The following is a 25,180-nucleotide window of genomic DNA, read 5'->3' on the forward strand; positions in this document are numbered from 1 at the left end:
TTTCCACTCCCCCTGTACCATGTGACAGCCATCAGCCAATCACAAATGCATATACATACCATGTGACAGCCATCAGCCATTCACAAATGCATACACACTTATTCTTGCACATGCTCAGTAGGAGCTGGTGACTCAAAAAGTTTAAATATAAAAAGACTGTGCACATTTAGTTAATGGAAGTAAATTGGAAAATTGTTTAAAATGGCATGTTCTTTCTGAATAATGTAAGGTTAATTTTGATTGAGTGTCCCTTTAATATACATTTACCTCTGTGATTACCTTGTATCTAAGACTGGGCAGTCCCCTTATCTCAGGGCTATTTCAAACTTGTATTTTAGCCAGTTTGTACTGGTTCATGCATAACTACACGGGAGATAGCACAATGTTATCTATATAACACACATATACTAGCACTGTCTGGCAGTGAAAAGCTAATAAAATGCATTGAGATAATAGGTTGCATGCAAGGGCTTAGAAACAGGCAGAGATTTAGAGGTTTAGAGGTTATAAGGTATATTAATATATGCAAAGTTGGGGAATGGGTAATAAAGGTGTTAGCTATATTTTTAAACAATAAAACAATAATGTAGACTGTCCCTTTAAGCAAAACATAAGCAATCAAAGGTAAATAATAAATAATAATAAAAATATAATAATATGATGATTACATTTTGGTTGTATACTTGTACATCATTTATAGTTTGATTTGAGCTATGTATGTGTAGCTACATGTTCATAGCTTTATTATACCAAGACATTATATCACTTATTAACATGTGAAGAGAACAAGTTCTAAAAATGTAACTAAAAAAGCAGTTAAGCCAAGTGGTCACATTTAATCAATTAAATAACTCCAATTATTTTTTGAAAACCTGAGTGGTTTTGGATGGATTGGAATACCCTTGTTGAGTATCTGCTTTTATTTTTGTGGTCTGTGGTGAAGTTTAATACAAACATTGACAACTATACAGGAAACAGGTTTTCCTATGGATTGGAATAACCTTCCGTTATAAACCTTGTAAAAGACTTGTGAAGCACTTTGAATGGTTCTTCCAATAGAATGAAATTGGCCCACCTAAAACTAAAAAAGGTGACTTAAAGGGACAGTCTACACCAGAATTGTTTTTGTTTTAAAAGATAGATAATCCCTTTATTACCCATTCCCCAGTTTTGCATAACCAACAGTTATATTAATATACTTTTTACCTCTGTCATTACCTTGTATCTAGACATCTTCTGACAGCCCCCTGATCACATTACTTTTGTATTTTTTATCTATTGACTTGCATTTTGTACTGTGTTGTGCTGACTCTTAAATAACTCCATGGGCGTGAGCACAATGTTATCTATATGGGACATATGAACTAGCAGTCTCTTGTTGTGAAAAGCAAATAAAAAAGCATGTGATAAGAGGCTGCCTATAGTGGCTAAGAAACAGGCAGACATTTAGATGTTTGTTTTAAAATGAATGTTAATGTAAATGTTATAAAGTATATTAATATAACAATGTTGGCTGTGCAAAGCTGGGGAATGGGTAGTAAAGGGATTATCTAGCTTTTTAAACAATAACCATTTTAGTCTTGAATGTTATTTTATTATTATTTATTTTTATTATATCTTTTCACTGAAGAAATGTCACTTTGCTACAATCTAAAGTAGTGAGTGCACAACCTGTATAACAGTGTAAATTTGCTGTCCCCTCAAAATAACTCAACACACAGCCATTAATTTCTAAACCGTTGGCAACAAAAGTAAGTACACCCCTAAGTGGAAATGTCCAAATTGAGACCAATTGGCCATTTTCACTCCCCGGTGTCATGTGACTCGTTAGTGTTACAAGGTCTCAGGTGTAAATGGGGAGCAGGTGTGTTAAATTTGGTGTTATCACTCTCACACGCTCTCATACTGGTCACTGAAAGTTTAACATGGCACCTCATGGCAAAGAACTGAAAGGATCTGAAAAAAAGAATTGTTGCTCTACATAAAGATGGCCTAGGCTATAAGAAGATTGCCAAGACCCTGAAACTGAGCATGAGTGCTGCCGGCACTGGGGAGCTAGAATTCATTGGGGGAACCAGGAATGCCAACATGTACTGTGACATACTGAAGCAGAGCATAATCCCCTCCCTTCGGAGACTGGGCTGCAGGGCAGTATTTCCACATGATAGCGACCCCAAACACACCACTAAGCCAAGCATGTCTCCAGACCTAAACACTATTGAGCATCTGTGAGGCATCCTCAAAGGGAATGTGGGGGAGTGCAAGGTCTCTAACATCCACCAGCTCTGTGACGTTGTCATGGAGGAGTGGAAGAGGACTACAGTGGCAACCTGTGAAGCTCTGGTGAACTCAATGCCCAAGAGGGTTAAGGCCTTGCTGGAAAATAATGGTGGCCACACAAAATATTGGCACTTTGGGCTCAATTTGGACATTTCTACTTAGGGGTGTACTCACTTTTGTTGCCAACGGTTTAGACATTATTGGCTGTGTGTTGAGTTATTTTGAGGGGGCAGCAAATTTACACTGTTATACAGGCTGTACACTCACTACTTTACATTGTAGCAAAGTGTCATTTCTTCACATGAAAAGCTATAATAAAATATTTACAAAAATGTGAGGGGTGTACTCATTTTTGTAAGATACTGTATATATATATATATATATATATATATATATATATATATATATATATATGTGTGTGTGCACATAGGAGTATGTATTTATATATGTATATATGTATTTACAGACATTTATACACATATAAACACATAAATACATATGTATACATATAAACACATACATATAAGTGCATTGGAGCTCACTGTAGTCAAAGGAACATGAAACCCCCAAAAAATGATTTCATGATTCAGACAGGGCATGTCATTTTAAATAATTTTCCAATTTACTTCTATAACCTAATTTTCTTCATTCTCTTGGTATTTGTAGTTGAAAAGGATACCTAGGTAGACTCAGGAGCAGCAATATATTACTAGGAACTAGCTGCTGATTAGGTGCTGCAGAAAAAACATAATTTATGCTTACCTGATAAATTTATTTCTCTTGTAGTGTATCCAGTCCACGGATCATCCATTACTTATGGGATATTAACTCCTCCCCAACAGGAAGTGCAAGAGGATTCACCCAGCAGAGCTGCTATATAGCTCCTCCCCTAACTGCCATTACCAGTCATTCGACCGAAAACATGCAGAGAAAGGAAAACCATAGGGTGCAGTGGTGACTGTAGTTTAATGGAAAAATTACCTGCCTTAAAGTGACAGGGCGGGCCGTGGACTGGATACACTACAAGAGAAATAAATTTATCAGGTAAGCATAAATTATGTTTTCTCTTGTTAAGTGTATCCAGTCCACGGATCATCCATTACTTATGGGATACCAATACCAAAGCTAAAGTACACGGATGACGGGAGGGACAGGCAGGCTCTTTATACGGAAGGAACCACTGCCTGAAGAACCTTTCTCCCAAAAACAGCCTCCGAAGAAGCAAAAGTGTCAAATTTGGAAAATTTGGAAAAAGTATGAAGAGAAGACCAAGTTGCAGCCTTGCAAATCTGTTCAACAGAAGCCTCATTCTTAAAGGCCCAAGTGGAAGCCACAGCTCTAGTAGAATGTGCTGTAATTCTTTCAGGAGGCTGCTGTCCAGCAGTCTCATAGGCTAACCGTATTATGCTACGAAGCCAAAAGGAGAGAGAGGTAGCCGAAGCTTTTTGACCTCTCCTCTGACCAGAATAAACGACAAACAGGGAAGACGTTTGTCGAAAATCCTTAGTTGCCTGTAGATAAAATTTCAGGGCACGGACTACATCTAGATTGTGTAGCAGACGTTCCTTTTTCGAAGAAGGATTAGGACACAAAGATGGAACCACAATCTCTTGATTGATATTCCTGTTAGTGACCACCTTAGGTAGGAACCCAGGTTTAGTACGCAGAACTACCTAGTCTGAATGAAAAATCAGATAAGGAGAATCACAATGTAAGGCAGATAACTCAGAGACTCTTCGAGCCGAGGAAATCGCCATTAAAAACAGAACTTTCCAAGATAACAACTTGATATCAATGGAATGAAGGGGTTCAAACGGAACCCCCTGTAAAACATTAAGAACTAAGTTCAAACTCCATGGTGGAGCAACAGTTTTAAACACAGGCTTGATCCTAGCTAAAGCCTGATAAAAAGCTTGAACGTCCGGAACTTCTGACAGACGTTTGTGTAAAAGAATGGACAGAGCTGAAATCTGTCCCTTTAAGGAACTAGCGGATAAACCCTTTTCTAAACCTTCTTGTAGAAAAGACAATATCCTCGGAATCCTAACCTTACTCCATGAGTAACTCTTGGATTCGCACCAATATAAGTATTTGCGCCATATCTTATGGTAAATCTTTCTGGTAACAGGCTTCCTAGCCTGTATTAAGGTATCAATAACTGACTCAGAAAAACCACGTTTTGATAAAATCAAGCGTTCAATTTCCAAGCAGTCAGCTTCAGAGAAATTAGATTTTGATGTTTGAAGGGACCCTGCATCAGAAGGTCCTGTTTCAGAGGTAGCGACCAAGGTGGACAGGATGACATGTCCACTAGATCTGCATACCAAGTCCTGCATGGCCATGCAGGCGCTATTAGAATCACTGATGCTCTCTCCTGTTTGATTCTGGCAATCAATCGAGGAAGCATCGGGAAGGGTGGAAACACATAAGCCATCCCGAAGGTCCAAGGTGCTGTCAAAGCATCTATCAGAACCGCTCCCGGATCCCTGGATCTGGACCCGTAACGAGGAAGCTTGGCGTTCTGTCGAGACGCCATGAGATCTATCTCTGGTTTGCCCCAACGTCGAAGTATTTGGGCAAAGACCTCCGGATGAAGTTCCCACTCCCCCGGATGAAAAGTCTGACGACTTAAGAAATCCGCCTCCCAGTTCTCCACTCCCGGGATGTGGATTGCTGACAGGTGGCAAGAGTGAGACTCTGCCCAGCGAATTATCTTTGATACTTCCATCATTGCTAGGGAGCTTCTTGTCCCTCCCTGATGGTTGATGTAAGCTACAGTCGTGATGTTGTCCGACTGAAACCTGATGAACCCCCGAGTTGTTAACTGGGGCCAAGCCAGAAGGGCATTGAGAACTGCTCTCAATTCCAGAATGTTTATTGGTAGGAGACTCTCCTCCTGATTCCATTGTCCCTGAGCCTTCAGAGAATTCCAGACAGCGCCCCAACCTAGTAGGCTGGCGTCTGTTGTTACAATTGTCCAGTCCGGCCTGCTGAATGGCATCCCCCTGGACAGATGTGGCCGAGAAAGCCACCATAGAAGAGAATTTCTGGTCTCTTGATCCAGATTCAGAGTAGGGGACAAGTCTGAGTAATCCCCATTCCACTGACTTAGCATGCACAATTGCAGCGGTCTGAGATGTAGGCGTGCAAAGGGTACTATGTCCATTGCCGCTACCATTAAGCCGATCACCTCCATGCATTGAGCTACTGACGGGTGTTGAATGGAATGAAGGACACGGCATGCATTTTGAAGCTTTGTTAACCTGTCTTCTATCAGGTAAATCTTCATTTCTACAGAATCTATAAGAGTCCCCAAGAAGGGAACTCTTGTGAGTGGAAAGAGAGAACTCTTCTTTTCGTTCACCTTCCATCCATGCGACCTTAGAAATGCCAGTACTAACTCTGTATGAGACTTGGCAGTTTGAAAGCTTGAAGCTTGTATCAGAATGTCGTCTAGGTACGGAGCTACCGCAATTCCTCGCGGTCTTAGTACCGCCAGAAGAGCACCCAGAACCTTTGTGAAGATTCTCGGAGCCGTAGCCAATCCGATTGGAAGAGCTACAAACTGGTAATGCCTGTCTAGAAAGGCAAACCTTAGATACCGGTAATGATCTTTGTGAATCGGTATGTGAAGGTAAGCATCCTTTAAATCCACTGTGGTCATGTACTGACCCTTTTGGATCATGGGTAAAATTGTCCGAATAGTTTCCATTTTGAACGATGGAACTCTTAGGAATTTGTTTAGGATCTTTAAATCCAAGATTGGCCTGAAAGTTCCCTCTTTTTTGGGAACCACAAACAGATTTGAGTAAAACCCTTGTCCTTGTTCCGACCGCGGAACCGGATGGATCACTCCCATTAATAAAAGATCTTGTACGCAGCGTAGAAACGCCTCTTTCTTTATTTAGTTTGTTGACAACCTTGACAGATGAAATCTCCCTCTTGGGGGAGAGAATTTGAAGTCTAGAAGGTATCCCTGAGATATGATCTCTAACGCCCAGGGATCCTGGACATCTCTTGCCCAAGCCTGGGCGAAGAGAGAAAGTCTGCCCCCACTAGATCCATTCCCGGATCGGGGGCCCTCGATTCATGCTGTCTTAGGGGCAGCAGCAGGTTTCCTGGCCTGCTTGCCCTTGTTCCAGGACTGGTTAGGTCTCCAGCCTTGTCTGTAGCGAGCAACAGCTCCTTCCTGTTTTGGTGCAGAGGAAGTTGATGCTGCTCCTGCTTTGAAATTACGAAAGGAACGAAAATTAGACTGTCTAGCCTTAGGTTTGGCTCTGTCTTGAGGCAGGGCATGGCCTTTACCTCCTGTAATGTCAGCGATAATTTCTTTCAACCCGGGCCCGAATAAGGTCTGCCCTTTGAAAGGTATATTAAGCAATTTAGATTTAGAAGTAACGTCAGCTGACCAGGATTTTAGCCACAGTGCTCTGCGTGCCTGAATGGCGAATCCGGAATTCTTAGCCGTAAGTTTAGTTAAATGTACTACGGCATCTGAAATAAATGAGTTAGCTAACTTAAGGGCTTTAAGCTTGTGTGTAATCTCATCTAATGGAGCTGATTCAAGTGTCTCTTCCAGAGACTCAAACCAAAATGCTGCTGCAGCCGTGACAGGCGCAATGCATGCAAGAGGTTGCAATATAAAACCTTTTCTTAAGGTAACCCTCTAACTTTTTATCCATTGGATCTGAAAAGGCACAGCTATCCTCCACCGGGATAGTGGTACGCTTAGCTAAAGTAGAAACTGCTCCCTCCACCTTAGGGACCGTTTGCCATAAGTCCCGTGTGGTGGCGTCTATTGGAAACATCTTTCTAAATATCGGAGGGGGTGAGAACGGCACACCGGGTCTATCCCACTCCTTAGTAACAATTTCAGTAAGTCTCTTAGGTATAGGAAAAACGTCAGTACTCGCCGGGTACCGCAAAATATTTATCCAACCTACACATTTTCTCTGGTATTGCAACTGTGTTACAATCATTCAGAGCCGCTAACACCTCCCCTAGTAATACACGGAGGTTTTCCAGCTTAAATTTAAAATTTGAAATATCTGAATCCAGTTTGTTTGGATCAGAACCGTCACCCGCAGAATGAAGCTCTCCGTCCTCATGTTCTGCAAATTGTGACGCAGTGTCTGACATGGCCCTAATATTATCAGCGCACTCTGTTCTCACCCCAGAGTGATCACGCTTACCTCTTAGTTCTGGTAATTTAGCCAAAACTTCAGTCATAACAGTAGCCATATCCTGTAATGTGATTTGTAATGGCCGCCCAGATGTACTCGGCGCTACAATATCACGCACCTCCCGAGCGGGAGATGCAGGTACTGACACGTGAGGCGAGTTAGTCGGCATAACTCTCCCCTCGTTGTTTGGTGAAATATGTTCAATTTGTACAGATTGACTTTTATTTAAAGTAGCATCAATACAGTTAGTACATAAATTTCTATTGGGCTCCACTTTGGCTTTAGCACATATAGCACAGATATCTTCCTCTGAATCAGACATGTTTAACACACTAGCAAATAAACTAGCAACTTGGAAATACTTTTCAAGTAATTTACTATAATATGAAAACGTACTGTGCCTATAAGAAGCACAGAAAAAGTTATGACAGTTGAAAATTAATAAACTGAAAAGTTATAGCATCAAATCTTTGTAAAAAACACAATTTTAGCAAAGGATTGCTCCCATTAGCAAAGGATAACTAACCCTGATAGCAGAAAAAAAAATACAGAAATAAACGTTTTTTTATCACAGTCAACTACAATCTCACAGCTCTGCTGTGAGTGATTACCTCCCTCAAAACAAGTTTTGAAGACCCCTGAGTTCTGTAGAGATGAACCGGATCATGCAGGGAAGACAATAAACTTCTGACTGAATTTTTTGATGCGTAGCAAAAGCGCCAAAAAAGGCCCCTCCCCCTCACACATAACAGTGAGAGAGATCAGTAAACTGTCATAAATTAAATAAAACGACTGCCAAGTGGAAAAAAATAGTGCCCAAAACATTTTTTCACCCAGTACCTCAGAAAATTAAACGATTTTACATGCCAGCAAAAAACGTTTAACATTAATAAATTGAGTGTTATTAAAAAGCCTGTTGCTAGTCCCTGCAAATTAGGCTAAAGTTTTATGCATACAGTATAATTCCAGTGAAGTGCCATTCCCCAGAATACTGAAGTGTAAAATATACATACATGACAGCCTGATACCAGTTGCTGCTACTGCATTTAAGGCTGAGTTTACATTATATCGGTATGGCAGAATTTTCTCATAAATTCCATTGTCAGAAAATAATAAGCTGCTACATACCTCTTTGCAGATTAATCTGCCCGCTGTCCCCTGATCTGAAGTTTACCTCTCCTCAGATGGCCGAGAAACAGCAATATGATCTTAACTACTCCGGCTAAAATCATAGAAAAACTCAGGTAGATTCTTCTTCAAATTCTACCAGAGAAGGAATAACACACTCCGGTGCTATTATAAAATAACAAACTTTTGATTGAAGGTATGAAACTAAGTATAATCACCACAGTCCTCTCACACATCCTATCTATTCGTTGGGTGCAAGAGAATGACTGGTAATGGCAGTTAGGGGAGGAGCTATATAGCAGCTCTGCTGGGTGAATCCTCTTGCACTTCCTGTTGGGGAGGAGTTAATATCCCATAAGTAATGGATGATCCGTGGACTGGATACACTTAACAAGAGAAATGACTCTTTTCATTGTTTCACAAGATATGTTCAGCTTGTTCCAAATAGGGCATTGCTGTTCCTCCAACAATGGATAAAACAAGAATGAAGCAAAATTGATAATAGAAGTAAATTGGAAAGTTGTTGTACAATCACCTGCTCTATGTGAATAGTTTTTTTTAAAAAAAATGGGTTTCATGTCCCTTTAAGTAGATGAAAACAGGAAAAAAACATTTTTATGCAATATTCATATTTAATAAAGTATTAAACTGTGTATTTACCGTAAATATTATACATTCCAATGTTCTGCACATAACAGAATATGTTCTACGTATTAATAAATAGATATTAATAAATAGATATTCATATATATACATATATATATATATATATATATATATATATATATATATATATATATATATATATATATATATGTAATCATCTTTATTTATAGGTATATATATGTATGTATATATATATATATATATATATATATATATATATATATATATATATATATATATATATATATATATATATATATATATATATATATATATATTACCAAACTACCATCTGATACATGTAGAAATATTTATATATGAATAAATAGAACATATTCTTCTATGTGAAGAACATTGGAATGTGAAATATTCATATTTTCATATCGGGTTAGTGCACATGAGAATATGCGATCGTGTGTTTAAACCCTTAGTGACCGAGGACGTACGCCATACGTCCTCAGAAAAAATACAGTTAACGCCTGAGGACGTATGGCGTACGTCCTCGGTTTGGAAAGCAGCTGGAAGAGTAAAAATATTGTAAAATGGGTACAGGCAGACAGCTGCCAGTACCCAAGATGGCTGCCAAGAAGGTAGAGGGGGAGGTTAGAGAGCTGTTGGGGGAGGCAGGGAGGTTGGGGGCTAAGGGGGGGGATCCTACACAGCAGCATATGTAAATATGCACAGGGGAAAAAAAAGAAAGAAAAAAGGATGCCTTTTATTTTAGTACTGGCAGAATTTCTGCCAGTACTTAAGATGGCGGGGACAATTGTGGGGTGGGGGAGGTAAGAGAGCTGTTTGGGAGGGATCAGGGGGGGTAATGTGTCAGGTGGGAGCCTGATCTCTACACTAAAGCTAAAATTAACCCTACAAGCTACCTAATTAACCCCTTCACTGCTATCCATAATACACGTGTGATGCGCAGCGGCATTTAGCGGCCTTCTAAATACCAAAAAGCAATGCCAAAGCCATATATGTCTGCTATTTCTGAACAAAGGGGATCCCAGAGAAGCATTTACAACCATTTGTGCCATAATTACACAAGCTGTTTGTAAATGATTTCAGTGAGAAACCTAAAATTTGGAAAAATGTAACGTTTTTTTTTATTTATCGCATTTGGCGGTGAAATGGTGGTATGAAATATACCAAAATGGGCCTAGATCAATACTTTGGGTTGTCTACTACACTACACTAAAGCTAAAATTACCCCAAAAAGCTCCCTACATGCTCCCTAATTAACCCCTTCACTGCTGGGCATAATACATGTGTGGTGCGCAATGGCATTTAGCGGCCTTCTAATTACTAAAAAGCAACTCCAAAGCCATATATGTCTGCTATTTCTGAACAAAGGGGATCCCAGAGAAAAATTTACAACCATTTATGCCATAATTGCACAAGCTGCTAATAATTGTAAAATAATAATTTCAGTGAGAAACCTAAAGTTTGTAAAAAAAAAAATGTGAAAAAGTGAATAATTTTTATTTGATCACATTTGGCGGTGAAATGGTGGCATGAAATATACCAAAATTGGCCTAGATCAATACTTTGGGATGTCTTCTAAAAAATATATATATATATACATGTCATGGGATATTCAGGGATTCCTGACAGATATCAGTGTTCTAATGTAACTAGCGCTAATTTAAAAAAAAAAGTGGTTTGGAAATAGCAAAGTGCTACTTGTATTTATGGCCCTATAACTTGCAAAAAAAGGAAAGAACATGTAAACATTGGGTATTTCTAAACTCAGGACAAAATTTAGAAACTATTTAGCATAGGTGTTTTTTGGTGGTTGTAGATGTGTAACAGATTTTGGGGGTCAAAGTTAGAAAAAGTGTGTTTTTTCCATTTTTTCCTCATATTTTATAAAAAAAATTTACAGTAAATTATAAGATATGATGAAAATAATGGTATCTTTAGAAAGTCCATTTAATGGCGAGAAAAACGATATATAATATGTGTGGGTACAGTAAATGAGTAAGAGGAAAATTACAGCTAAACACAAACACCGCAAAAATGTAAAAATAGCCTTGGTCCCAAACGGACAGAAAATGGAAAAGTGCTGTGGTCATTAAGGGGTTAAAGGTGGGTAAGGATTTTTTTTCAAATATTTTGCTCCATTGACTTCTATGGGGGAATACGTTATCGAATGCAAAATATTGCAAGTTCAGCTTTTTACGCTCGTCATGTTAGCGCGCAACCAAATAAGTTTACTTTCAACTTGTAATTCAAGCTTACTTCTAGCATAGTTAATGCTCGAGCGGGAGCATTAAATAATGCTCCACTTGTAATCTGTCCCCTAAAGGGATAGTCTAGTCAGAATTAAACTTTCATAATTCAGATAGAGCATGCAATTTTAAGAAACTTTCTAATTTCTCCTATTATCAATTTTTCTTCATTTCTTTATTTGAAAAAGCAAGTATGTAAACTTAGGAACCAGCCCATTTTTGGTTCAGAACCTGGGTAGCTCTTTCTGATTGGTATGTAGCAAATGTAGCCACCAATGAGCAAGTGCTACCCAGGTTCTGAACCAAAAATGGAACGGCTCCTAAGCTTAGATTCTTGCTTTTTTAAATAAAGATAAGAAGAGAAGAAAGAAAAATGTATAATAATTGATAAATTGCTAAAAATTGATTGAGTAAATTAGAAAGTTTCAGTGCAACAGTATTAGTTATTGAACAGCGATGTAAACAAGAGGGTGCACAAGAAATCACACTCCAAGTGTGGGTGGGAGAGATAGGTGCTAAAATGTTAACTTTCGATTGCATGGGTATTTGTGTATACAATGCAAGCTCATCCCATTTCAATGGGTTGTGGTTTCAATGAGCAAAAACTTATTTCATATTTTAAAAAAATTAGACGAGCAATTACCCATACCCATATACTCTGCAGCTGGTATAACAAGTTATCGGAAACACATGAAAGGGAAAACTGTTTTACAGTACATTGTACATTACACTGTACAGAAAAAAAACATGTTTTCTGATTAATTCCCATTGCCAAGTTGAATTGTCCCCATGAAAGGTATAAGGGGCATTGTCCCCATGGAAGGTATAAGGGTCGTTTACGACCTAAATGTGTTAGATAAATGGGCTACCACAACATTTTCAAATGGATTGGAATGGCTTTGGTTTGTAAACTACATCATAACCAGAATGATGCTCAACGTGTGAGAACTTGATTGAAACAGGGCATATGAATTCATCTTCAGAATAAAAAGCTGCTTTAGTCTTCAGTGAACAGTGCTAGTATGTAATACTAAATGGTTACAAAAGCTAAATTGGGCAATAAGAGATCATGATCATGTTTCATCTTCTAGCTAAAAGTGCAGTCAATTGAGTAACAAGTGATAATGATAACTTCTAAGAGCTCGCTTCCATTGAGCCGTTAAAAATAGAGCCATAAGCTACCGAAGCGGCCGACAGCTAAAAGTAATTTACGGCTCCATTTTAGTACCAGGTTTCCATTAGCTGTAAGTTAACGTTGTGTTAATGCTTCCATCTGACGTTGAATTTCTTGAAAATCAATTAGTTGCTAAGGTAACCCGACCTTACGCTATAGAATTTCCGTTTAACGTCTGTGCTCCTTACCTGTGATCACTTTCCCATATTTTTAACAATAATCAAATACTATTTGTTAATATAATTATATTTTCCACTTCATAAATATAAGTAATATGTATTGCTGCCCTAGGCATAGGTCTAGTTTGAATTCTGTAGAAATATTCTTGCATATATTATTATATATAAATATATACTGATATTTCTATTAGAATATAAGTTCAACTATTCCTATACATGAGACAACAATAAATATTACTTAATACAATTTATTTCTACATTAAAACACTTGCATTATTTGCAAGTTTTATAATTTCAATAGAAAATAGGTCTCAAAAATTTTCCTCTTTTACACCTAGTTGAGCTGGGTGTAATATTTCTCAATGTATCAACAGCCTCCGACAGTGTATTAACGGTTAGTGTTTTAATTGGAAACCTGGTATAATTTATCGATTAACAGCTTCTATTACTTTCTATGGGACGCAAAGATCTTTTCAGCAGCCGAAGTCCGGCAGCCGATATTAAGGTATAACGCAACATTGGAAACAGTCGACAAATGATATTGCTTCCGACAGCATATTTATTGCACGCAAACCTAATTACGGCTCAATGGAAGCGAGCCCTTAGTTGGGTAAAGAAACATGACAGTAATCAAGCAATTACAGGTGGCCCTCGTTTTACAACGGTTCAATTTACACCGTTTCAGAATAACAACCTTTTTTTCCAGTCATGTGACTGCTCTATTGAAAAGCATTGAGAAGCAGTGCATTTATTAAAATAGCCAGTAGGTGGAGCTGTCCGCTTGTGTTGCAGCAAAGCCAAGCAAGCTGAAATTAATCAGTTTAACCAGACCTGAGCTATCGAGCAGATTTCAAAGGAACAAGATCTTCCTGTCTATAAATGAGTCCAGATTGGAATGCATAGAAAGAACTGTTTGCAGAAAAATGCAAGTGAGGTCTGTGTTGTGTGATTATTTTATTAGGTTTATAATGCTGTTTAGCAAATGTTTTTGTTCATTTAACTTTGTTTAATTATATATTCTGTGTTGTGTGATTATTGTATTAGGTTTATAATGCTGTTTAGCATTTAAAGTCTTCATTTCAAAGCTTTAAAAATATTGTATTAGGTGTTACTTATGACAATTTTGAGAGGGGCCTGGAACCTATCTCCCTCACTTCCCATTGACTTACATTATAAACTGGGTTTCAATTTACAACAGTTTCGATTTACAACCATTCCTTCTGGAACCTAACCCCGGCGTAAACTGAGGGCTACCTGTATATCACTTTTTAGAGTCAAATATCAAAATAAATAAAACATATATTTACAACTGCCTATATGTTGTTGTCTTTGTCAGTAGGTCATTTGTACTAAACAACTGAGATATTTATCACTTTGGCTTCATAAAAGAAAGGTTTCTATGTGGGTTGCTAGGTCAGTTTTAGTAAACGTAACACAGCAATTAACAAAGCTCTATGAGAATCTCACTCACCTAAAATGCATCATTTCTATAGTGTAAATATACTTAAAAATAAAGGAGATACCAGTAGGTAAAGTAATATTAAACAAGTCTTGCTTTTATGTAAAAAAAAATGTGATATTCCTATAATCCCTAGAGAAGCCAAAAAGCAAATTCTGTAACCTAAAATGCTGCAAATCAAATAGCCGGTTTCGGCAATTTGCAGCATATTTTAAACCTAGTTTCTGGCATTTGCTGCTTGCTCTCTCTATGGTATGGAATATGGGATAAACATAATGTTTTATACAAAAACAAGAGATATTTTATGTAACTTAAACACAAGGATAAACATGATCAAAACCTAGTATATAAGTTTGAACAATCTATAAGTTTATACAGAAAATATTTAGGATGCACAGTGAACAAAGTTATCTTTTTCTTCTTCAATTTCTTTCTGTATTTTATTAAGAAAAGCATGAAGCACAGGTACCAGAAGAGCCTGTTGAATAAATATAGTTATTGACAGAGTGAGAACTTATTTAAGTACTTACATTGGGGTGTCCATCTCTAAGTAGCTTGTGAAACACATGGCAAAATTTCCAACACAATACTGCATTACTAGACAACGGAAGGCGATTCACCGCTGCCCAGAAAGTCTGCGCCCCCTTCTCATGGTGAGTTCCCAGGATACAGGGTAATAAGACATTAAGGATAAAACAATGTTGCTCATAAGATAAACAGTAATTAAATACAGTAGAATTGCATTATCAACAAGTGGATAATAAAAAGACAATGCAAAAGCACTTACTCTGAATCTTAAATGAGCAGTAGATTTTGTTCCAGACAAATTTCAAAATTTCCTTCCATGTAATGGACCCCTGTATCGTTTGACAACCATCAGCCAATTACAGACTTATATATGTATACAATGTGAACTCTTGCACATGCTCAGTAGAAGCTTCTGCCTCAGAAAGGGACAGTCAAGTCAAAATTAAACTTTAATTGATTGTCTAGATCATGGAGTTTTTAACAACTTTCCAATTTATTTATGTCATAAATGGAGCTTAGTTCTCTTGGTATCCATTGTTAAAAAGTAATCCTAGGTGAGCTTATGAGTGTGCATGCGTCTTTAGCCATTTGGCAGCAATGTTTGCAACATTATTTATAGCAATGTTATGCATAGTTGCAAACCATGCTGCTATAGATCACTAAAGACAAGTGCAGCTCCTGAGCTCCTATCAGTCTACCTAGTGTTACTCTTCAGCAAAGGATACCAAGTGAATAAAGCAAATTTGAAAATAGAAGTAAAACTGTACGTGATAGCTTGCTCTATCATGATAGCTTAATTTTTTACTTTACTGTCCCTTTAAGACTGGCACCATGTGTTTACCTGGGTGCTAAATAGTAGATACCAAACCTGTTAAAACTCCAAGTTTAGCAACTGGGGTTTGCTCCTTAACTCGTCCGCCTCCTTTTAGGTGGCGGACTGCAATCATGCCAATCTGATACGATCGGGATGACTGACACCCTCTGCTAGCGGTCGATTGGCCATGAATGTGCAGGAGGCAGCATTGCACAAGCATTTAACCAGAAATGCATTTAACCAGAAATGCTTGTGCAATGATAAATGCCGACAGCGTATGCTGTCGGCATTTAGGGATGTTGGGCGGTCATGATTCGCTACATCGAATCATGTCCGCCCGACATTTGATAAATCGGCCCCATAGTGTGTTTTTTCTGTGGCGAGTAAACTTGTGGAGATCTTTGGGCCTGTCTGTAGTTCTCTCACAGGTCTCATGTTATGCTCTAATCATGTTTCACAAGTCTTGTTGCTTTATCTTGCTAAATGTAAGCTGGCGAGTTAGGGGCATATTTATCAAGCTCCATACCGCTGCTCCATAACCTGTCTGCCTGCTCTGAGGCAGTGGCCAGAAATCGCCAGAAATCAACACGATTGAATAATGCAATGATAAATGCTGAGAGCGTATGCTGTCGGGATTTATCGATGTGCAGCGGACATGATCTGCTACATCGGATCATGTCCACTCGCACAATCATAAATAGGCCCCTTAGTCTCAAAATAAGCTGCTGCAGAATTTACATACCCAACCCTACTACGTATCTGTCCCTTATTGACCTCAGCAGGGGTGAAAAGATAAGATACTGCTGAACAATGTATGTTTTACTAACAAAAAGACGACATCAAAGCTTGTGTTCACCAGTAACAAATACAGATTGTCTTCTCCAAATAAGGCGAGTTATGTGTGTGAGCAGGGCCGTACTGGGAATAAAAAGCAGCCCTGGAAACATATGAAGACAAGCCCTATTTTCCATTGAGTCGTTAGAATGCACATGCCCCATTTTTCTCAAAGGGCATTATTGGGATACTCCTCCCCACATTTTTTTTCAGAATTAAATTATATTACTTTGTATTAAATAAAGGTTGATGTTATATAGCAAACCTACAACCCAATTGTATCAATTAATCACCCTGTTAAATTCTATTTGTCCAGCCCTAGCTGCTGCAGCCCACCGGGAAATCTCCTGGTATCCTGGTAGGCCAATCCGGCCCTGTGTGTGAGTAGGTATTAGGACATTAAAAATCAAGCGCAGAAAAGAATGGGTTAATATATTCAGAAAGTTTTCACACTTGACTGATATGTTAATTTACTGCAATACTAAACAAAAGTATTTTAATTCAAAGGTGTTATATGTCTCTTTAAAGAACCGCTAAATACAGTATAATTGAATAATTGACAAGTACAAAATAAATACATAATGCAATAGCACTTACTTTGAATTTGAAATAAACAGTAGGATATTTTCTGGCAAATTTCAGGTGAATGTCATGTTTCTGGAATATGGGGTCAATTTATTAAAGCGAATCACTAAATGCCGACAGCATATGCTGTCGGCATTTAACATTGCACAAGCATTTCTTGGGAAATGCTTGTGCAATGCACGGCTAATCGGCCGCTATCAGGGGGTGTCAATCATCCTGATCGCATCCGAATCAGAAGTTAAGGAGCAGCGGTCTAATTTATTTGCAGTTAGAACATTATGCCTCTTGTAGGGGCGAGGCACAATTAAAATTCAGTGGATAATTATGTTTGCCACAACACAGACAAGGACATAATAATGCTACTTGGTACTGATCAGACTATATTACAAAGCTAACAATATTGCAAGCCCTGCCCTCACAAGCCAATACAGAAGCATCCTACAGGATATTAAAGAGCTTCTGCTTGTACATCTATATTATATCCCAGATTTACATTTCCCTGGTAATTCCTTGGGAGCTACTGAGCTATATTCTATGACACTTTCTAACAACCAAGTGTCTGTTCTTATAGTTATCATTATGTGACAACCACGTGTATATGGTGCACAGAATATGAAGAACAGAAAATAAGGCAATAATTCTCCATTATTCAAAATCCTACCCTTATATTTAATTAGCATCTGTTTTTTCTACTAAGCAATATGTATAATCAAGTAATCATTAATTATGCAGATGAATATGTCCTTCCTTTTATACAGTGCCTTACAAGACATTTTCCTTTATTAAAGGGACAGTTAACACTTTGAAATTACAAGACATTTCTGCTGTGTTGCTATAGAATAATATATCAGCCCAGTCTTAACATTTTACAAACAAATTAACATATTTTGTACTGTCATTTTTCAATAGCCAAACTCAACCCATTATTTGCCTTATTTGAAGGAGCCATTCTGGGCATTAGTCCACAGAAAACAAGAGTAGACACTGTCATAAAGTTAGTATAAATTGTATTGTTCTGCAGCTGTTTTCTGATAAAACCACTTAGGGACTAATATGTAGCAGTGTTAGCTTTGATAGGTCAGCAGCGTGTATTTTAAGTTCTGAGAATTAGACATCGCTCAAATTCATAGCTAATTTACATGTAAAGGGGCAAAATAAACAATGAAAATGTATTGCAAAGTTGTTTCATTGCACATAACTAAACATTTTATATAAAAATCTCAAGGTGTGGACTTCTGGTGGGCGGATCTCAGAAGCGGCAGCAAAGTTTTTCAGCTCTGCTTCTTGCCACGCTAAAGGGGCATAATTAAGCCTCCTTTCTTGATCTGAGCTGACGAGTCCTTGGGGGGGATAACCTCTAATCCCCCCCGGTCACCATAGCTGGGGGCAATTCCATCAGACCCCCCCCCCCCCCTGCATAGTCATCTGGAGGGGTACGGAGCGGAGCGGCTTGATATAAAGGCTGCAGGGGTAAAGTCGGACTAGAGAGCCTGATCACATCCACAGCCTAGGGGAGAGGGCTGAAACCGAACCAACCGAGATCGGGAGTTTACAGGAGACCCGGTAAGAGATCCGGTGGATAGCGCACGTCACTTCTGGGGACAGACCACGTGGCGCTTTTCTAAAGACAACACAGGCTCACATAACAGAGAGAACGCTGCCTGTATAAAACAAACACTGTCTATAAAACAAACACTGTCTGTAAAGCCGCATGGAAAGATTGAACAGTTAACTTTTTATAAGTCCTTGGGGCTCTGGGGTCTAAACTGCTATCATAAATAGGGGATCGCCTGAGGCCTTTGATAACTAGTTGGAGAGGCCAGAAAAGTCTTTTAATAGCCTACACGATACTGTGCAGCACCCAGAGGGGAGATACATCGAAATAACTCCTGACTCCCTTGGCATAGACCCCCTTCCTGTATAAGGACCTGAATCCACTTATCTTTTTTCTTTGCTTTTGTGGGGAAGGCGGAATGGGGGAGTGAGACATGATATAAACCCCCCAAGAACACCCCCACAGTCACTTCTCAGTTCTAAGTTTTTATTTTTTTGAGACTCACTTGTATACCAGACCAACAACAGCAAAAGACCTCTTTTACATTTGCATAAGGAAATATTATCCACCTTACCAAAAACAATCACTATGTCTAAGCAAAGGCAACAAGAAAGGTGACTCAAACAACAGGCAGAGGGGCTGGCGACAAAGTCTGATTCAGCAGAGGTGTCTGATAACCCATCTCAGGACACACATCCCATAGTTTCACAGCTTTCTGTTTTGTTTCTCCCGAAAATTGAACAACTGCAGACTGGGCTTGACTCTCTAACCTCTGAACTTTCTCAGCAAGACTGAATAGGGTGGAACAGAGAGTGACTGACACTGAATTTCAGCAAAGAGAATCTTCTTCGGGCATATTATCTCTGCAGAAACAAAATAAAGCGCTTCAGGAAAAAATAGATGACCTGGAAAAGAGGTCGCGGAGAAATAATGTCAGAGTGGTTGGAGTTCCAGAGTCAGTCCCGGGCTCAGACCTGGAAAAGATCCTGCCAGAATTGCTGCACCTCCCACAGTCCCAAATCCCTTGTATAGTGGAAAGGGCTCATAGAATAGGGCCCCAACAGCGTAGGGATGAACCAACAAGGGCCTCTCCGCGCCAAATCATGATTAAATAAATTTGCTTCAAGGACAAGACTGCTCTATTAAAAGCCTATAGGCAAAACCAGGGACTCTCTTATGAAGGGAAAAAAAATCCTTTTGTTCCAAGACTACTCTGCGGATGTTGCAAAGAAGAGACCCGGCCCGTCTGAAACTGCAGACAAGAATGGCACTGCAGCTCTTCGACTCACCAAAGCAATTACAGCATTTCCTATAATCAGAAGCCCAACATCAGAATGCTCAGCGAGAGCAGATCCCTATGGTAAATGATGAAGAAACTTGAATCCTAAGGTCCTCAGAAGAAGTAGTTATACATTAAGAAATACATGATGGGACTGACTTATCTAACTAATTAGACTGAGAATGCTATTTAAGTACCTCAAGTACTGCTGGTAGATGCAGTACAGGACACATATCCTTTTGAAAGTGGGGGGGGGGTATTTTTCTTGAAGGGTGTTTTAATTTAATATTTTAAGTTAATATTACAGTTCTGTATTTGAGTAAATGCTACAGTTGTGTATTCCTCTACATGTTAGCGCATAATTTGTTTGAATATTTGAGGTGACCCATAGTGAAATCTCGATACTACTAATGTTGTTGTGTTTGTTAATCTGCGCTTGGTTTATTTCCTCTAATCTTGCTGACTTGCCTGAGATTCCCACAGAGAGTAAGAAGGTTCTGTTCGTCTTCCCCGGGGTGCCAGGTGGTAAGTACAGTCAATTTGAATCCCAGATCCTCGCAAATCACCACTCCACCACATACACTATCCCACTTCTCCCAAAGCCCACTTCAGATACCCGGGACATTAACGGGCCTGGGTCTCTGTCAGGGCTTAATTTAAATATGAGTGTCCGTGTTATTTCGTGGAATGTGGGGGGCATAACGTCCCCCATTAAACGGAAAGCAATTTTGAAGTACCTTAACACCAAAGGGGCTGACATTGCCATTTTGGAAGAAACTTACCTGAAACCGGCTGAACACCTAAAACTTAAACAGGGATGGGTGGGGGAAGTGGTCTTTACCCAGTATGAGGCAAGCAGGGTGAGGGGGGTTGCTTTCCTTTTCCGGAAAAATCCTATCAAATTATGCATACTGTATTGGATCCAGAGGGGAGGTATGTCCTGCTTAAACTTAAAGTGGAAGGGAACTTGCTAGTTGTGGAGGGAGTATATGGGCCTCACACACACAAAGCTGAATTTTGGAGCTCCCTAAGAGTTAAGCTCCTTTGCATGGCAGACGCTCCTCTTATTATAGGAGGGGACTTTAATATAGCTCCAAAGGTCCCAGCGGACAGATACAAAAATCCCATGCTCACACCACAACATGTAGGCTCATATAGGAACTCGAAAAGGGATTCCCTTGTGTTGTCTAGGTTTGCTGGGGCCCTCTCTTTAGTGGACATTTGGAGGCAAAAGAACCCAGAGGTTAGGGATTATACCTGCACCACCCCAGCTAAAGACACGCACTCCTGAATAGACCTAAATCTAGTCTCAGCTGTTTTACACTCTAGGATTGAGGACACCAGAATAGAAGCCCCACTTCTATCAGACCATGCCCTGATAGTGATAAAATTAAAATTGGGACAGGGAGGAATTCCCCCAGGCACATGGACATTCCCAAAGTACCTCTATCGAGACACAAACTTTAAGAACTACTTGCAAGGGGAGTGGTTCACATTCAAGCTTACAAATCAAGAACATATGGGGAACCCTATCCTTTACTGGGAGACATGTAAGGCTGTGCTCAGGGGTGCTACAATGTCATATGTGGTGGGGGCTAGGAGGAAAAGGAAGCTTAGGGAGGATTTGCTGCTAAAACAACTTCTTAATGCAAGAAACAAGTACCTTAGATACCCCACGATCTCAAACAAAGATAAATACAAAGACATTAAACTTCAGAGGGACACGGCCCTAACACAAAACGCAACCAGGGACTTGAACATAAATCATGCAAAATTCTACAGACATGGCAATAAAACAGGGAGATTATTGGTCAGGATTACTAAACTGACGAGACCCGTAACACCTATCTCAGCCATTAGGCAGGGAGAGAAGATCCTCACATATAAAGAGGGAATTCAGGGAGCCTTTAGGGACTATTATACTAATCTTTACAAAGGACAGGTAGTTCTTGACTCAGACAGAGATAATTTCTGGTCCACTTTGGAACTCCCTTCCTTGACTGAACAACAGTTTAGCTCTCTTAATGCTCCCATTGATTCTCAAGAAGTATCTAAAACTATAGGGAGTGCCCCTCTGGAAAAAAACGCCGGGGCCAGACGGTTTGCCAACTGAATTCTACAAATCCTCACAGATGAAGTTAACATGATACTATCTGAACTCTTTAATGGTATTTTGACAGGTGGAGTTAACTTATCCACTAGATTTAGAGGCAAATGTCTGCCTGATCCTAAAACCGGATAGGGATCCCCTTAGCACAGCATCATACCGTCCCATCTCCTTGATGAATGTGTATTATAAATTATTCACTAAAATTATGGCGAACAGGCTGGCGGAAATTCTCCCCACCATCATTCACCCAGACCAAACGGTTTTGTGAAGGGTAGGTCAGCGGTTACCAAACTCCTTACCTTACAGTTTGTGCTAACACATTACTGGAAGGGTAAGAATTCAGGTAGTTAACTGACTCCCGAGGAGGCTTGCGTTCTACTTGTAGACGCAGAAAAAGCTTTCGATTTGGTCCTCTGGGAACATCTCTTTTTCACACTCACAAAAATCGGCATAACTGGCGATTTCGCGAGAGGGCTGAGGGCTATTTATGCTTCTCCAGCAGCGTCAATTGTAGTAAACAAAATCCCCTCAACACCATTTACCCTGGAGAGAGGAACGAGACAGGGATGCCCCCTGTCTCCCCTTTTTTTGATATAGCTCTCGAACCCCTGGCCATTAAGATTAGGAAAGAAACTGAAGGCCTTAAATTAGGTTAGGAAACCAGACACCTATCCCTTTTTGCTGACGACATGTTATTGTATATCTCCAATCAAGCAGAGAACATTAACAAAGTAATGTCCATTTTAGCAGACTTTGGGAAAATATCGGGATATAGGGTTAATATGGACAAAACTGAGTTGGTTTGGTTGACCCCACACACAGACGAATGTGTTACACAATTTGACTTCAAGGTTGTACAAAAAACTTTCAAATACCTTGGTATAAAACTCTCGGTGGACCCACACGCCTGGTACAAAGCCAATTACACCCCTTTGAAAAAAGAGGCGCAGGACCTGGTGCAACACTGGGCCAAGCTTCCGCTATCTGTATCAGGCAGAACAGGGCTCATTAAGATGATCCAGTTCCCCAAAATACTATATATCCTACAAATGATTCCCTATGTCCTGAACAGGAGTGACTTAAAGTTTTGGAACTCTTTATTTTTTAGATTTATATGGGCCAACAAAAAACAGAATAATGAGACAAAAAATGTATAACTCAATAGAGGCAGGAGGGTTAGCGGTTCCGAATCTTGAACATTATGCCTGGGCAGCCCAGGCAAAATATGTACTAGATTGGCTCACGGGTGGGCATTGCTTTACGATCCCTGGCCTAGAGAAACAAGCTATTGAACCATGGGAGCTTAAGTCTCTACCTCACTTAAATGCAGTAAAAGCGGATAAACTCTTGACCAATTATCCCCTCATGCAACAGCCACTCTATGCCTGGAGGAAAATTTGCAAAAAACTTAATATTAAAAATGAATTCACGAGATACCTACCAATACAAGGAAATACCAACTTTATTCCAGGTCTTACCTCAAAATCTTTTAGGGAATGGGGAGATAGGGGTATTGAATCCATCTCAAAGCTCCTGGAGGCTGACGGGAAAACGGTATGTACCTTTGTAAACCTACAATTGCTTTACAACATTCCGCGTTCGCACCACTTTGCTTACTTGCAAATAAAACATTACATAGTCTCCTTGCTTTTGGCGGGGGATATGCCGGGGGTAGATAGCCCTATGTATTCACTGGCCTCCTCTTTCCAAAATGGAAATACTTCCATATCATCAACCTATGAAGTTCTAGGACGTGAGGATAACAACACCCAGTTAAAACAAATTAGTGAAAGGTGGTCAGACACATTGCACACAGTAGTCCCAGTCCCATTAATACAGCAAAGTATCCAAAAGGTCAGGAAAGTCTCTCTGGCATCAGACACCAGGGAGGCACACACTAAATTGCTCAATCAGGCATACATCACACCTAAGCTGTATAAAGTTTGGGATCCTAATTCAGAAGGCAAGTGCCCAAAATGTGCGGCGCCAAAAGCGGACCTCTTACATATGATTTGGTCCTGTCCAAAACTCTATAGATTCTGGGGTATGCTAGTCTACTGGGTGAACAGGGTGTTTGACACTAGCTTGATCCTCTCGCCTCAGGTTATAGTCCTCCTAGATTTCCAAGGCCAACACCCCATAGAGTCAGGACACTCTTGCATATCATAATCCTACAGGCTAGGAAACTTATTCTAAAATACTGGCTGAAGGGTGAGCCACCCGGTCTTGCCCATCTTAGGGGAAAGTTATATCAGCAGATGGTTTATGAACAGGCCGATGCTCTGGGTGATCTTCAGAACAGGACCACACACTTTATGAAAAAATGGGAGGAATATATTAAGATACTAGCCCCAACACAACAAATCCAGATACTATATCCACTCAGAAACATGATTTACATCCTAGAGGCACAACTAAGGGGGGAATGGAAGCTTAACTGTGACAGGGGGTAGTAGAACATTGACACTAGGCTAGGTAATTAGTCAACCTGACTGGTTGCTAGCACCCTGGGGAGCGGACGACCTTCAGATCCGGGTAGGCGGTGGTAATTCAGCAAAAGACTCAGCAGGATAGTTATCATTGTTAGATGATTTCTGCGATCCCCACCCTTTGCCCCGGCTGGGGAGGGGAGAGGCTTGAGTGGATCGGGCCGTGGATTTCAGGTAATAAAATTGGAAAATGAAGGCATGCAGAAGCACTTTGAACAGTGAGATGTTGTAATTGTAATAAACAGTATTTCATATACCTGTAAGTCCATCTATAGAGGACAGGGAGTATTCGTTCTATTGTTAATAAACCTTTAGACCCAGGAATAATTGGGATATCTCCTATGTCTTCCTTTGTAACAGCATGTAAAATCTTGTTGAAATGTTTCTTTTCACTGTATGCTTTCAAATAAATAAAATATTTAAAAAAAAAAAAAAAATCTCAAGGTGTTTACTGTCCCTTTAAGCCAGCTATGTTACTTGGTTTTGTCCCTTTATAACAGCAGTCCCTGTATGAGTCACAATACACACCATACCCAAGACAAACTTGTAACATCCTAAAAAATTCCCTTTTGCATGTTTGGTCACAAATCCTTCACTATTTTGTCATTTTTCTGAATCATTACTTTAAAGTATCCCATTAAAGTCCTAGTACTGCTTATCATCTACTTGTTTTACCAGAATTTACATTGATG

General features: G+C 39.5%; 1 protein-coding gene across 1 annotated transcript in view; it reads right to left on the minus strand.

The window, feature by feature from the left end:
• HIP1 (huntingtin interacting protein 1) overlaps window positions 1-25,180 on the minus strand; it is a 199,677-nt gene that overhangs the window by 133,949 nt on the left and 40,548 nt on the right. The window contains 1 exon segment of the mRNA XM_053706297.1: window positions 14,825-14,967. Within this exon segment, the coding sequence (XP_053562272.1) occupies window positions 14,825-14,967 (143 nt within the window).

This window comes from Bombina bombina, chromosome 3 (assembly GCF_027579735.1).
Source record: "Bombina bombina isolate aBomBom1 chromosome 3, aBomBom1.pri, whole genome shotgun sequence".
Classification (NCBI taxonomy): Eukaryota; Metazoa; Chordata; class Amphibia; order Anura; family Bombinatoridae; genus Bombina; species Bombina bombina.